The sequence below is a fragment of the Neovison vison genome, chromosome 11, assembly GCF_020171115.1.
Source record: "Neovison vison isolate M4711 chromosome 11, ASM_NN_V1, whole genome shotgun sequence".
Classification (NCBI taxonomy): domain Eukaryota; kingdom Metazoa; phylum Chordata; class Mammalia; order Carnivora; family Mustelidae; genus Neogale; species Neogale vison.
Genome location: NC_058101.1, coordinates 163,559,907 through 163,574,090, shown reverse-complemented (window position 1 = coordinate 163,574,090; position 14,184 = coordinate 163,559,907). Strand labels below are relative to the sequence as shown.

The window sequence follows — 14,184 nt, the reverse complement described above, 5'->3', positions numbered from 1 at the left end:
GTGCTGAAAAGCTCCATTCTGATGACTAGTCATGTCTTGCTCAGTCCAGGACAGGGTGGCTTTAAGCTTCTTTGTGAGAATAAGAAGAGGAACGCATTTAGCTCTGTGTGTTTCCAGGGAGGGAAAAAAATTTCAGCTAAACGATGTACTTCCCAGCAAAGCAGCCTAGCACAGGACCTTGACTCTGTCTCCTCCACGGTATATGCCCTTGTGCTGCACAAAAGGAGGTATGAGCCACTGATAGCACGCAGTGAGTCTCCAATTTTCGAACTCCACTCCGCCCGCACGTGTGCCCTCACCCCCTACCTGGCTATCATAACTGCTCCATAAATGGGATTCGCAGTAACTGTCCCCTCTCCAGGCCTTAGGAATGCCAACGCTTGCTGAGCAACACTGTTTGCAAAACCCCGGGCTCTGGAAAAAGATTGTGCGTGGTTCCTGATCTCCCTCCACCCCCGGGCATGGGCATGTCCCCGCCGGGGAACTGGACGACCCTCTCCAGTTACTACCAGACCCCCTCCTCCGCCCAGCCAGCCTCAAGCGCCGCAGCAGCACCCTGGAGATTGTACAACTTCCCGGGACACCCCAACGTCTCCTCTCGCCCCCGTCCGGTTGCTTGGAAATTTGCACTGGACAGTGACGTCACACAGGAAGGCGGGTCCCCAGTGTCCCGTGCACCAATGGTGGGGCCGCGGCCGGCCTCTTCTTTTCCAGCGATTGGTGTGTCGGGCCTCTTCGCTCCACCCCAGCCCGCCATGGCGTCAGGCGCCGCAAAACCGGGGAGGTGGTTCCCACTTTAAGAAGTGAAGTTTTTCGCCCCCTCCCCCTCCCTGCCCACCTCCTGCAGCCTCCCGCGCCCCGCGGAGCTGGCGGATGGAGCTGCGCTGCAGCGGCGTAGGGAGCCAAGCTGTGGGGCGCAGGATGGATGGGGACAGCCGAGATGGCGGCGGCGGCGGCTGCAAGGACGCCGGGTCGGAGGACTATGAGAACCTGCCGACCAGCGCCTCCTTATCCACCCACATGACAGCCGGAGCGATGGCCGGGATCCTGGAGCACTCGGTCATGTACCCGGTAGACTCGGTGAAGGTGAGGCGCGAGGAGACTTGCGGGACGGAGCGAGCGGACTGGGGAGCGCGCGCGCGCGTGCGTTTGCATCCCGCGCAAGAGCAGCCTGGGGGAGCGCCCCAAAGCGCCTCTCCTCCCGCCTGCGGCGGGCGTGGGGCGCGGCACCCCAGCTCCTGCCGCGAGCGCGCCGCGCCGCGCCGCTCCTTCCGCCGCGCGCCTGGGCCCCGGGGGCGCCCCTAAGCCCACGAGGGTGCTTCGCCCCGCGCTGCGCACCGCCGCTCCCACCGCCTTCCCGACCCGGGCTGCTGGCGGCGCTGCGGCGGGGGAGAAGAATTGGCGAGCGCCCCTGGTCTCGGTGGTGGCGGCGGGGTGCCCGAGAGGCGATCGGTGCAGCTCCGCACAGTCTTATCACGCCTGCCCACGCGATCCGAGGACTTCGGGCTTCCAGCTCTTCGCGGCTCCCGCTGGCGCGCCCGGTGTCCGAGCCGCGGCGAGATGCGTCCTCCGGTGTATGCGGGGTGGCCACGGCTGCCCCCACGTGCGCAGTTTCCGAGGGAGCGTGCCGCCGGGAAGCGCTAACTGCGCTAGCTGTCGCGGAGAAACGTGGCCCCGGCTCGGCCGCGCGCCCTCCGGCCGGGGTGTGTGTGGCTTCTGCTTCCCTGGTCTCTGGGCAGGCGGAGGAGTGGCAGGGGTTCTGCTGGTTCTTGTTAGCTCTCTTGGGAATACCGGTTCAGCGACGCCCGACGTGATCCCCTTTTCTCAGGGTTTCTGCACAGCTTCCCCCAAAAGTTCGTGCAGCAGCCTAGATAGAGGCAGGGAGCCCTGCAGTGACATTTGCCTTCTCTTTTTGTTGCAGGGAGGAGGGCAGGCGAGAAGAGCGTGGGCTATCCAACTCTTACTGTGGGTTGTGTAATAGGCACTCGGTTTGCCTGTCACCTCCCCACGTAGTTTTACTAGCATTTGTGCAAGGAGGCAGCGTTAGCCGGGCGGATTTTCCCTGTTAGACTGAGAGCTGCCTTCTGTCCGACTGTTCAGGAAGGTAATGCTGGCATTGACATTTTGCCCTTCTGTAGGTATAACTCATCGAATTCGTCCAGCAAACCCAGGGATTAACAGATGAAGAAACGGAGGCAAAAAAAAAAAAAAACTGATTCCCCTTGCCCAGGCTCGTACTCCACCTGTCTCCTCTGACTCCAGCCCCAGAGTGCTTTCTGAGAGTTGGGGACGGCTCTGGGTGGCAGTTATTTTGAAAGGCAGGGCCCACAGAGCTCCCCCACTGGCAGCTGTCTCTTGTTGATGCTCGCCCCACACGTGAGATGTGAAGACCAGAATGTCAAAGTCAGGGTTTTCTCTGCCCTGGGCAGCTCTCTGGGAGCTGGCAGTCAGTGGACAGACACGAATCCAGTGAGAGAAAGCATGGGCATTTGCATTAAGGTGAGGCCCAAGCCTTTGATGTTGCTACCCTGCCTGAGGCATCAGCTCTTCGGACCCTCCAGCATCCCCAGGGAGGATTAAGGGAAGGAATGGTCTTTGCTGCTAGGGTTATGGAGGGCATGGGAGAGAGTTTTGCCTGGTAGGTTTTCACAGTTTCTCCAGGAAAGACCCTGGACAGATACCCGGAGGCATTTGTATAGGAAAGAATCCATCACATGTAATAAAATTTCCCATATTCGAAGCTGTTGTGTCCAATGCCCTGGACAGACTAGGAGGAGAGTTAGGGGCAGGAACGTGTTATTCGAGCAGGCACCCGGCTCACAGGGTGGCAGAGATGAACATTCCATTGGGGAACGATGCCACATGTGAGGTTTTGCTGAGCATGGCTTGGAGCACCACTATTGGTTGTCTTTAGGATTAGATGTAATTAGTCATGCCTTTTCAACTCCCTGTGTCAGCCCAAGAGGTATTTGTCTCATATGTTTAAATTGTGTGTTTGGTGTTTAGTTTCTTTTCTGCCCCGTAGACGTCGCATGTTTTAATCCAGATGTCACTGTGTACTTAGCACATAGCAGTGAAGTAATCACCTGTGGATAGGAAACAGGGCCGTCCCAGACGAGTCACCCACCTTATAGGGCTTGACTATAAAATGAAGGCCCTGTTTAGGTAATTAGTAAGGGCTTCTGTTTCTAAGCATGCAGGTTTGGTTTTAAAGCACCTCGTTTCTCACTACAGTTTCTCGGGAGAGGGTAGCAAGGATTCTTCTTTTCATGTTTCAGCTGAGACAAAAGGCACAGAGAGAGGGTTAAGTGGTGTGAGCCCCGTTGCATGATCCCAGGGAGGCTGCGGCCAAGTGCCAAGGTCTACCAAGATCAGCATGGCTGTCTGTGCCCAGCATGACAAAACAGGGACACAACCATGCATCACTTGGGGAAACCTCGACTGTATTTTTCTTAAATATTTTGGGTGATGGAGACCATGAGTAATGGAGTCAGGAGCCTGGATTGGGTTTCCAGCCCTGCCTGTAATGTAACTTGCTTCATGCCTTAGCCACTGTTCTGCGCCTTAGTTTTGTGGCTGTAAAATGGGGCCCGCGGGCCAGTTCAGTATTTCTCCCCATTCTTAACCTGTCCCCCTTTTTGCATACACAGAACACCCACTGTCTTCTTTTATGATACTTGAAATTCCAAAGAATTATTACAGTCGAAGCCATGGCAATGGGAATTGTGTGTTGGAAAAAAAATTCATCTCTGATTTTATAAGGTACACATTTTAAACTTTGAGTACGTGAGGTTAAGTGAGAGTAACAGGTGGACCCGCTTTTCCCAGTTTTTCTGTCCTAGGTGGTGTGGACCATGGAACTCAGTGCTGGTCACTTTGACCACAGAGCCAGACGAGCTGCTTCCTTTTGTGGTCATAGGGGCAGAAAGCCAACCTTATCAGTGCTTAAAATTATTATGTTAAATATGCTTTCCCATGAAGTCCTATCCTAACCAACATCCCACAATGTCACTTTAATTACCTGTGTTTTTTCAAACTGTGGGTTGTGACCCATTAATGGCATCAACATTTTAAGAAAGATTAGTTTCTCTAGGGGCACCTGGGTGGCTCAGTGGGTTAAGCATCTGCCTTCCGCTCCGGTCAGGACCCCAGGGTCCTGGGATGGAGCCCGGCTTTGGGCTCTCTGCTCAGCGGGGAATCTGCTTCTCCCTCTCCCACTCCCCCTGCTTGTGTTCCCTCTCTCGCTCTCGCTTTCTCTCTCTCTGTGAAATAAATAAATAAAATCTTTAAAAAAAAAAAGATTAGTTTCTCTAATGGTGAAAGTACAAAATACAAGTGAGTGTGGTGTGGCCTGCAGTAAGACGTGTTGCTTGGTGAAATTGTTTGGGTTTTGTGTGTGTGTGTGTGTGTGCGCGCGCGCGCGTCCCCTGGATGGCTGTGTACAATCCCATTCTGACGGGCAGTTATGGCCAAAAAAGTATGAGGAGCACTGAACCTGATGATGGGTAACGTCTCTGAAGCTACAGCAGTCTGTGATTATTAAAGGGTTATTTGGAAGACCTTTGGCAACATTTTTGCTCCTTCCTGTGCCTCCTTCTCTCACTTAGTCCCCGGGGGTGGAGTGTGAGTACTTATTGAGTCCCTAAAGGGCCAGGTCACCCGGATCTCCTGTCAGTTCCCAGTAACTGTACGGTCTGCCTGGTACCAAGGACCGGAGCATGGGGACTCCACAGCCCTTTCGCCAACCGGTAGTGATTACTTCCTTCCCAACTGGGGCTTTGCAGTGGGTTTTCCGTGATTCTGTAGCCGGTGCCCCAGAGTGTGCAAGTGGCATGGTCCCCGGGGCCAGCACGTGGGGTGGCTGTAGGAAGCCCGGGTCGGGAGAGTGCTCAAGACCATGGGGAGAATGCCAGGTGGGTGGAGGAGGAAATTCCAACCAGATTAGGCACACCACTCTAGACCATGCTGAATCCCATGGTGGTGAAAGCAGGGGGCAAAAGGAAACAGGAAAGATTTGAAGCGAGGGAACTTCCCCTGACCCTCTCTCGGCCCTTCCCTTGGCTTCTCAAGGAAGCGCTGTCTGTAACTGTGCGGGGAGAAGCCCCCCTTCCCCGGGCCAGGCGCAGTCCGAGGGGAGGAGCGGGCAGCCAGGGGGTGAGGCTCAGCCTTCTCTCGAGGAGCTGGTGGGTGTTGAGCCAGTTGGAAACGTCGGTTGGCCTCCGGGGATTCTGCAGTTGGCCTTGCTGAGCTCTGAGCCACAGCAAGCCAGGCAGGTGCCAGGACAGCTCAGCATTCCTCCACTTCTGAGTTTGCTCCTCCGGGTCCCAGCGGTGCAGGCTGGCTGGTAGGAAGGGTGCTCAGCCGGAAGGGGAAGGCCACAGCCGGAGCCCCCTCCCGATCCCACTGCAGTGTTTTCAAAGCCAAGTACAGTTCAGTAGATGCCGCTCGGCTTCAAAAGGGCGTGAAATCCCAAATTGCTCAAGTTCTTGCAAGAAAATTATAGTGATTTCTCTGTCTCTCTTCTCCTGTCCTGTCTTCTTCAGGTTCCTCCCCTCCCTTTTTTTCTGTCCTTAAGTGGGTGATGCTTTTTTAAAAGGTGCATTTGGAAGGGGTGTGGAGTCAAAAAAGGCGTGTTCTTGAACTTGTGTCCTTTTCTTTGCCTCCTGAGGATGCCCATAGCCAGGATCTGCACCTTTTGCAGGCCTGCTGCTGGAGGAGGGGGCGGACCTTAGCCAGCCCCCTCTGCCTGGAAGTGGGGGAGGGGCCAGCTGGGTCAGGGCTTGAGGGGCGCCCCTAGGAGTCTAGTGGACAAGGAAGGCACCTTCACCTCTTCAGTAGGGAGAGGCAGTTTTGCCCGCATGGGGGATTTACCTGACTGGGTCTTTAAAGCACACAGGGGTGCCCTGCCTGGCACATGGGAGAGAGCATTGCTCGTGGAGTGTGTGTGTCCCTTATCCCTTCCTGGTTTTCTTTTGGGCATGTCTTAGCTACCTTTGGCCATCTCATTTGTGAGAGCTTTCATCCCATCTGCTCTTGGGCACAGTGATCCGCTGCGGTCCACTTTCCCTTTTTGATGGGCGTTGGTTCTTGACCCCCTTTCAACTTCAGGAGGGCTGCCTTTCCCCAGCTTCTGTGTTGAACGTAGCCTCTCTCAAGCCCCAGAACATTCTGGCTGTCTTCATATTTCTCCTAGGACCCAACATTTTCTTCTCAGAGAATTTTCCTTTTGGTTTTCTAATCCTTGGTGAGCCCTCTGGCCTCCTCAGTGCCGGCTGCAGATGCATCTGTACGGGCTGGCTGTTTGCACGAGCTCTTCAGCAGGCATTGCAAGCCCCGAGCCTGCCCTTCCCCTCCCCGCCTCCACCTAGAATGTTCTGGCTGACATTTTCGATAGAGGGGACGTATCTAATCACTTTGTCTTTAACTCTAAACCTCCCCTCAAGGTCTTTCTGTGCCACATGTCTCACCCTCAGAGAACTATATTGGGGAGATTCAGATCCCTAGTCATTGATGTACTGGTTGGGGCAGAGCCGGCTTAGCTTTTCTGAGTCGTAATTGCTTTGTCCGTAAAACGCAGATAATAATTTTCTTGCTGGTTTCTCTCTCCCGACTGAGCTTTACACTGCTTTCTTCCTTTATTTTTCATCACACCCGACGGAAGTTGCTTGGAACATGCTCGCTTGTATCTGCACCGAATGTTCCTTTCGTCTCCCTGTCCTGATAGGGAGACAGCTCTTCCCCTGAGGTCACTCCTTCCCGGAAGCCTCTCAAGTGTTAAGATTCCCACCGGCTCAAGCCCAGGCACCTCTGGGGCTCGTGGCCTCTCACTGTGACCCACCAGCCTGTTAGTCTCGCTCTTCCTTTGAGGCTCCTGTCCTTCCTCTTTTTTTCTCTCTCTCTCTCTCATCTGCTCACCTCGGGGCAGGAGGAGGAGAGGTGAGGAGCACCAGTGCGTGGAGGGCGTCCAGGCTCTGCTTAGTGTGACCCTGGACCTCTTCTCCCGGTGCCCTGTCTCCTGTTGGTGAAAAGGGGAGAGTGGCGGTGAGGCGGAAGTCCTTCAAGCAGTGGATGACGGAGCCTGCTGTGCCCAGAGTGCTCTCTGGAGCTCAGTGCTCATCTTCATCTCTGTCATGGTCAACAACATAGTTGTGCCCCTCTTTCCCCGATCTCTCTGGACGTTAGCGTCATGTTCACAAAGACTGTTTCCACCCCGAAGGAATCCCGCTATCACTCTTGAGAACATCCCCTCCTGGTCGCCAGCCAACTAACATCCAAACCCCTCTGTTCTTTATGGCCCTCAGATTGATGGCCTGTAACTCCACGGGGCCTCGTCCTAACCTGGCACTTTTCCACCTTTGAGATCCCGAATTTAGCTGTGTTAGCCTGGCCCCACCGGGCTGGGCCTCCGCCTGGCCCTGTTTTCCTCCTCCAGCCTAGAGCCTGTGGCCGGCCACTGCAGCCACTCCCAGGACCTCCCTTTCCCTGCCTCATTGGTCTGCCCAAACCCCAGTCCTGGATGACCCATTGCCCCATTGGGCGGTCGAGCCCTTCTGGAAAAAAAATCGCACGTTTGCCTCCACTGGTGCCCTGTGTGCACGTGTGTCTGGGGCCCTCAGCCTGTCCTTTTGTGTGTTCCGGTCAGCCTGTTCCCAACCTTCTCAGCAGCTCCTCACACTCCCCTCTGCTTTCTCAGCCCCTTGTGTGGTCTCTTGCTCCGTAGCTCACAGGGAAACCAGGACCCCAGTGAAGATCACCTTCTTCTCACTGCCCTTCCAACCAGCCTGCTGTTCCCTGCCTTCCTCCTGTCATAAGGTAAAAGGGTCTTGCCTCTGTCAGAGGGGAATCACCAGGCCTGGGAAAGGCAGTGCGTGGGAACCGCTTGCATACACCTGTGTTTCAGCCTTGCCTCTACCCTGGGCCGCGGGAGTGACCTCTGTCACCTCAGTGTCCTTGTCTGCAGAGTGGGGATGTTCATACCAAGCCCTCCCTTGTAGGGCTGTTGGAAGAACTGAACAAGGCATCTCTCGGAAAGCTGTTGCTGTAGCGTCTGCTGCCCGTGTGCTATAAATGCTCATGGTGGCAGTTATTTTGGTCGTCTCTCTCATGAGCAACTCGGTTTCAGTATCTTTAGCCTTCCCCCGACCTGTGATTCCTTCTTACAAGCATTTATAAAGTCCAGACTCATCCCATCTTAAATAACAAATACCGGACATCTCACCTTGACCTCATGTGCCCCCAGGGGTTCTTCTCCTCAAAATAACCAGGGTTAGGAAAGGATCCTGGACACTTGGTCTCTACTTCCTCACCTCCTCCTCCCCTCCTCCTCCCACCCCTCACTGGCCAGGCCTTTGGCTTTGTGGCCACCGCTCTGCTGGAAACCTCACAGAGGCTGCTAGTGATCTCCTGGCTAATAAAATCAGTCATCATTTTCCTGGCCTCTCTGATGAGGGGGGCAGCTGCCTGGTCTTCCTTAGAGGTCAGCCCCCACCCTCTCTGCTTCCCGCAGTTTCTGTCTGCGTCCTGCTCACTCACAGTTGGAAGACTGGGGTCTCTGGTCCAGCCTTTCTGGAAGCTGGGTATCTGTGGCCTCCCAGACATGTCTTAGACGTGGCTGCCTCAGTGTCCAGGATGTGCCATGTAGACATCACCGCCTCCCCTCCAGCCTGGGCTCCCTCCCTCAGAAACTTTCTCTTCTTAAATAGGGAAGAGTCGCGATACCTACCCTGCCCTCCTTTCAGGTCTTGTTACTACATCTAGAAAGAAAATGCAGCCGGGTTTGCAATGAACTCTGAACAGTGAATACAGTCTAAGAAGTATAAAATAGCTCTCTGCAGGTGCCAGGCCATGGTTTTATCAAACTGGGAACTTGCTAAAAGGTAGGGTTAGCTGATTGGAATGGAAAACCCAGCCTGTTCTGCACGTGCGGCAGAACCCGTGCCGGGAGCTGAGGACCAGCCCCATCTTCTGTATCTCGTATCAGATGGTCCCTCTCTCTGCTTCATAGGCCCCTAGCTGCCCCCGTTGCCTGCAGAACAAAGCCCGAACCTTGAGCAGTGTGCAGACGCCTAGACCTTCTCCCCTCTGACTTGTCTAACAGAGCAAGACAGATAAAGGTATTCTGTGAATAGCGGTTGAATGAATGTAGGCACAGTTGTTGTTTTAAACAGGTGTGGGAGGAAGAGGGGGCACCTGTGTGGCTCATTTGGTTGGGCGTCTGACTCTTGATTTCGGCTTGGGTGGTGACCTCAGGGTTGTGGGATCAAGCCACCTATCAGGCTCCGTGCTCAGCAGGGAGTCTGCTTGAGTTTCTCTCCCCCTGCCCCACCATGTCCCCCTAGTGCGTTCTTGCTTTCTAAAATACATAAATCTCTAAAACAAAAGAAGAGATGTGGTGGGGAAAAGTTCTTTAAAACATGCTCAGCCCCTTTGTTTGTCCTTTGTTTTGCAGTAGAATTCGCAAGCCACCGTTCTATCCCGATGAGGCTATTAATTCTTCTGGCCACCCACTTCATTCCACACTTCCTGAGCGCCTTCCCTGCTCGTCTCTGTGCTATAGACACCAGACAGCAAAAATAAGTGCTGGCCCCTGGCCTCAGAGCATTGCTCGCTATAATTAGATCCTGAGCTAAAGTGGCAGGATGGGCTCCCTTTGAGGGGAAGAAGGGCCCAACTTGGTGTTTGCTTTCAAAGGGGCAAAAGGTCTGGGGTGTCCAGGCTCTGCCATCTTGCAGGTCCCGAGGCTGCCCAGGGAGCATCATTCCGGACTTCTTTGCCGTGTAATCTTGAGTTGGCTCCTTGCCCTGGAGAAAACAGTGGCCCTTAGTTGTCCTATGTGCCCCCCCCCGCCCCCGGCAATCCTCTCCCTCACCCCTGAGATGGTTAGTCATTCTGGAAGCTGAACTTGGCTCCCAGAAGGTGCCTCTGAAAACATTCTCCACCCTACCAGTAACCCCAGACAGTTGGGAAGGGCCGTTGTCTGGTCACTAAGAGGTGTTACGGTTTCACATTCACGCTTTCTCTCTGAAGAGAAAACAAAACGTGTTGAAATGGAAATCCCAGCAGCAGCTTGGCTGAAGCAAGAGTTGCATAACAGCTTTAAGAAACGTCTGGCCATTGTTGGGTCAAGTGGGGGGCTGCAGCTTCGAGTCGCCGAGGGGACTTCCTCTGGGGCCTCTGGATCCATCGGACGTGTCCAGCAAGAGACCCAGAAAGCGGCGGCACGCCGAGGTCTGATTGGCAAATGCCCTTGCCGCGGTCGCTCATTGGGGTGACAGCTTTGGTTCCCTGGCATGGCCATAAAGGCTTCATCTGAGATCCTTCCGTGGGCAGGGGCTGGAGAGAGCCGTATGTGCTGGTGTGGAAGACCCTAGAAGGCCCCAGTAGGCTCTGTGACGTTAATTTCTGGGCCTGCCATGGACCAGCTTTGAAACCTTGACCATGGTACTTCTCTAGGCTAGGCTGGTGTCTCCTGGTCTCACAGGCTAATCCTAGTCTCCTAGACTAACATCGTCTGCTTCCCCACTTGACGGGGCCTTTGAGAAGCTCAGGCAGGATCACGTTTGTGGGCGGCTTTTGTAAACCTGGACATGCCCAGATAATCCTAGATATTATCAGAGGTAACATGCTTCATGATGAAGAGGGGAGTGGTTCAGGTTCACAGAGCAGGCTCTGGGGCCGGACTGCCTTGGGACGGTGCCTACAGAAGCTACTGACCTCTCCGTGCCCCATTTTCCTCATCCGTAAGAGGGGGTAATCACACGACCCACCTCAGAGTGTTGCCATGAGAATTAATTGTGATATACCGCGAGTGTTAAGAATAGCATCAGGTGGGGCGCCTGGGTGACTCAGTGGGTTAAAGCCTCTGCCTTCGGCTCAGGTCATGATCCCAGGTTCTGGGATCAAGCCCCGCATCGGGCTCTCTGCTCAGCGGGGAGCCTGCTTCCTCCTCTCTCTCTCTGCCTGCCTCTCTGCCTACTTGTGATTTCTGTCTGTCAAATAAATGAATAAAATCTTTAAAAAAAAAAAAAAGAAAAGAAAAGAAAAAAAAAGAATAGCATCAGGTACTTGGTAAGCATTCAGTTAATTTTAGTTCCTGTGTCGTTTCTAAAGGTGTTATTGCTTGAAAGCCTATTGATACTTGTATGTTGCTTTTGCACTTGTATGTTGCACTGTTTTTGTATTGTTCTCACCTGCATTCTGTCGGTGGATTCTCTTAGCGCTCCTGTGAAGGTGGGAAAAGACATGTGCTGTTTCTCATTTTGAGAAAACAAAACTTCAGAAAAATAAGACGCTCTGGAAGTCGGGCATTTTCTGCCATTCAAGAGTGGAGCGGAGACAAAGAGGAAGGGAAAAGGCAGGAGAAAGCTAAGGAGGTACCGGGGAGTAGAATCACACGTTAATGGCAGCAGGGGCCCCTGAGCTGGGTTCTGAGACAAGATGACATGGCCCCAGCTGCATTCTTGGGAGGGAGGAACTGGAGTGAAGGGAGCACCAGCAGTGACTCAAAAGTCCGGCATGGAACGCAGGGCTCTAACGTATTAGTAGGAGTTCTTCGGTCAGATACTCCAGCACAGAGGGCAAGGGGATGATGACATATGGTTATGGCTGTAGGTAATCTCTGGCTCTGTCTGACTTCTCTCTCTGGATCGACTTGCAGCCGCTGTGGCCCCTTCTCATGTCAGCAGGGAGTTGAAACGTGGAGCTCAGTATTGTGATTTGACTTTGGACTGGCCCGAGAATCCTTTCCTGAATCCCAGGATCAGGACGGCCTGTTTTTGGGAAGAGCACTACGTCATCATTCCTCGGTCGGCTAGGGTAGCTGTTTCCTTCCCTTCCACAGGGAAGAGTAGCAATGACCGTCGTGCCTCCCTTTCCCATCTGCTCACTGCCTCTAGGAAGAAAATAGAGACGGGCTTGCAGCAAACAAACCTTTCTACTGTTGAAAAAGTCTAAAGCTCTCCGTAGGTGCCAGGTCACGGTATTTATTATCCATCAGGGATCCTGTTAAAGGGGTAAGGTTAGCTCATTGGAATGGAAAATCCAGGCTCTGTTTCCAGCCACTGTGGGATTCGCAGCATGGCCTCGGGCACTTCACCTCTCTCCTTACACAGTGTCTCCCATCTGTTGAGTAAGGACCGGGGTGGCCCCCCTGCACCCGCCGCCTTCGCTGCGTTGTACTCAGGGCATGCTCTGAAACACATTTAAAATTGATCACGGAGGGCTGATGTTGAGAGTTGCTGCGTGTGGCCACCGAGATGAAGGATCGTGAATGACGGGCTGAGTGCAGGGAGGGCAGTAGGGTGCCCGGGGCAGTGTGGGGTGCCCAGGGCAGTGAGGGGTGCCCGGGACAGTGAGGGTCCCGTTCTTCTCTGCGGGTCAGCCTTTTATAGCCTCACTTTTACTTTTTAAGTGAGCCTGCCCCTCCAATGCCAGGCAGCTGGGGCTGGGATTTTCCCACCGTGGTCCGTCCTGTGTCTGTTTTCCCCGTTTTCTCAATGACTGCTGTCACAGAGAAGTAAGAGGGGAAAGAGGTAGGACACAGACGCCTTTGTCTTGAGGTCCTCCGGTCCTTGTTTCCGCATGCTGCCTGCTTTGAGGGTTTTGCTGGCTGGTGCCTGGCTTGCCCTCGGCCTGGCAGTAGGTGCGGAAGGGGGTGGGTGGACACGGGCAGCCCGCAGGAAGCTTGCCAGCCGGGCCTGCTCCGGACAGGAACACGCCGGGCACTGCCTCTGACTCGCAGTGCCTCCCTTTCCCCTGGAAGACGGGATGTCCCAAGGATGTCCCGGGGCTGTCACGAGCCTGGATTAAAGGAGCAGGGGGGTTAGCTGATGAGCCACTCAGAGAAGTCAGACCGGAGCCGGGAAGCCTTTCCAAAGGAGAGATGTTGGTGTGTGTGTATACATGTGTGTGAGGCTGGAAGGGGCGGGCCCAGGGCGTGTCAGTCTCTTTCCTTAGTCACTGTCTCCGTGGCTTATTTGCTAAACGTGGGCTTGTGTTAGCCTGATTCATAGAACGGTGGAAGAGTTGAAAGGCCTTTGCAACAATGCAACTTCATCTGCTGGATTTCACTGAATGACTAAATTAAGTGAGGAGTGAGGACATATGGAGAGTAAGGATGTGTGCGGGGCCCCGGGGGAGCTGGAAGGCTCGACACCTGGGAGGTCTCGCCTGACAGAAGACCCGTCCGGCGGGGAGGACAGATAGATTGATGACTCCTTCCTGTAGTGGATGTTGAGCCTGTCCTCAGGGAACCTGCACCTCATCCAGGGGGTCAGGAAAAGGCACCTCCAGGAATTAGCTCAGTATCTATATGTAGAACAAAGGGGATACAGATGTTAGAACAAAGCCATGCCATTCTCTCTGTCTGCTAGGCTGTCCCGTCCTGTTCTCCAACGTGCCTGGCCATAAGCAGGACACCTACATCCCTCTGACACTCTGGTTTTGGGGTTCTGCTCTGAGCCTTCTGATTGCAGAATCCGCAGAGACCATTTTCATAGTTGGAGGTCACCACATCGGGTCTTCCACGTGGGACCTGCTCCCTGTTCTGAAATTTTCTGCCCCCGCCCCGCCTTTTCCTGAAATTTCTTTTTTTTCTCCCTCATGTTCTGGGATTTTAATTCCCTGTCCAGCTACCAAATGACAGCCTGATGGCTTTCCCTCCGAGTGGGACTTTTTACCGCAGTGCCAAAGACCAGAGGAAGGCGGGAACAAGGAGGGAGGGATGAAGGCTGTCATCTCAAAGGCATTTCTGCTCCTAATTGGCTCATAATTAATGGGTGGCATTAGTGGCAAATGCAGCTGCAGCAGCGGCCAGAGAAGTGGCTAAAAATTAAATACCGTCATGTGACTTACAGAGGTTTAGGGTTTGTTTGCCTGAGTGACCTTTACTTGCACAGGTCACCATTTGTAGGGTTACGAGGAGAGACTGGACAAACAGTGTAGTGACCAGTGTGCTTTCCAGAGGGTGGAGACCTATCTAGAGTCCATAGCGCCTGTACTCCTTCCCGACACTCAGATGCGAATGTCATTCCTTTTCGCTTTTTAAAGGACACTGCGGAGCTGAACGTGTTTCCCCGTCCCCTCTTCCGTTTTAGCCTATCTGGCTCTGGTGGAGCCTTCTAGAAAATGCGGAGAGCACAGTTTCCCGGGCTTGTCCCATCCGCCTGTGGCAGTTTTGATAAAGAG

General features: G+C 54.1%; 1 protein-coding gene across 1 annotated transcript in view; it reads left to right on the top strand.

Annotated features, from left to right (window-relative positions):
* The first annotated feature begins 755 nt into the window (after window positions 1–755).
* The window catches only part of SLC25A37 (solute carrier family 25 member 37), a 36,096-nt gene continuing 22,667 nt past the window's right edge, over window positions 756–14,184 (top strand). Inside the window, exon 1 of the mRNA XM_044225138.1 lies at window positions 756–1,086. Coding sequence (XP_044081073.1) covers window positions 874–1,086 — 213 coding nt within the window. The 5' untranslated portion in view covers window positions 756–873. The remainder of the gene's footprint in view (window positions 1,087–14,184) is intronic.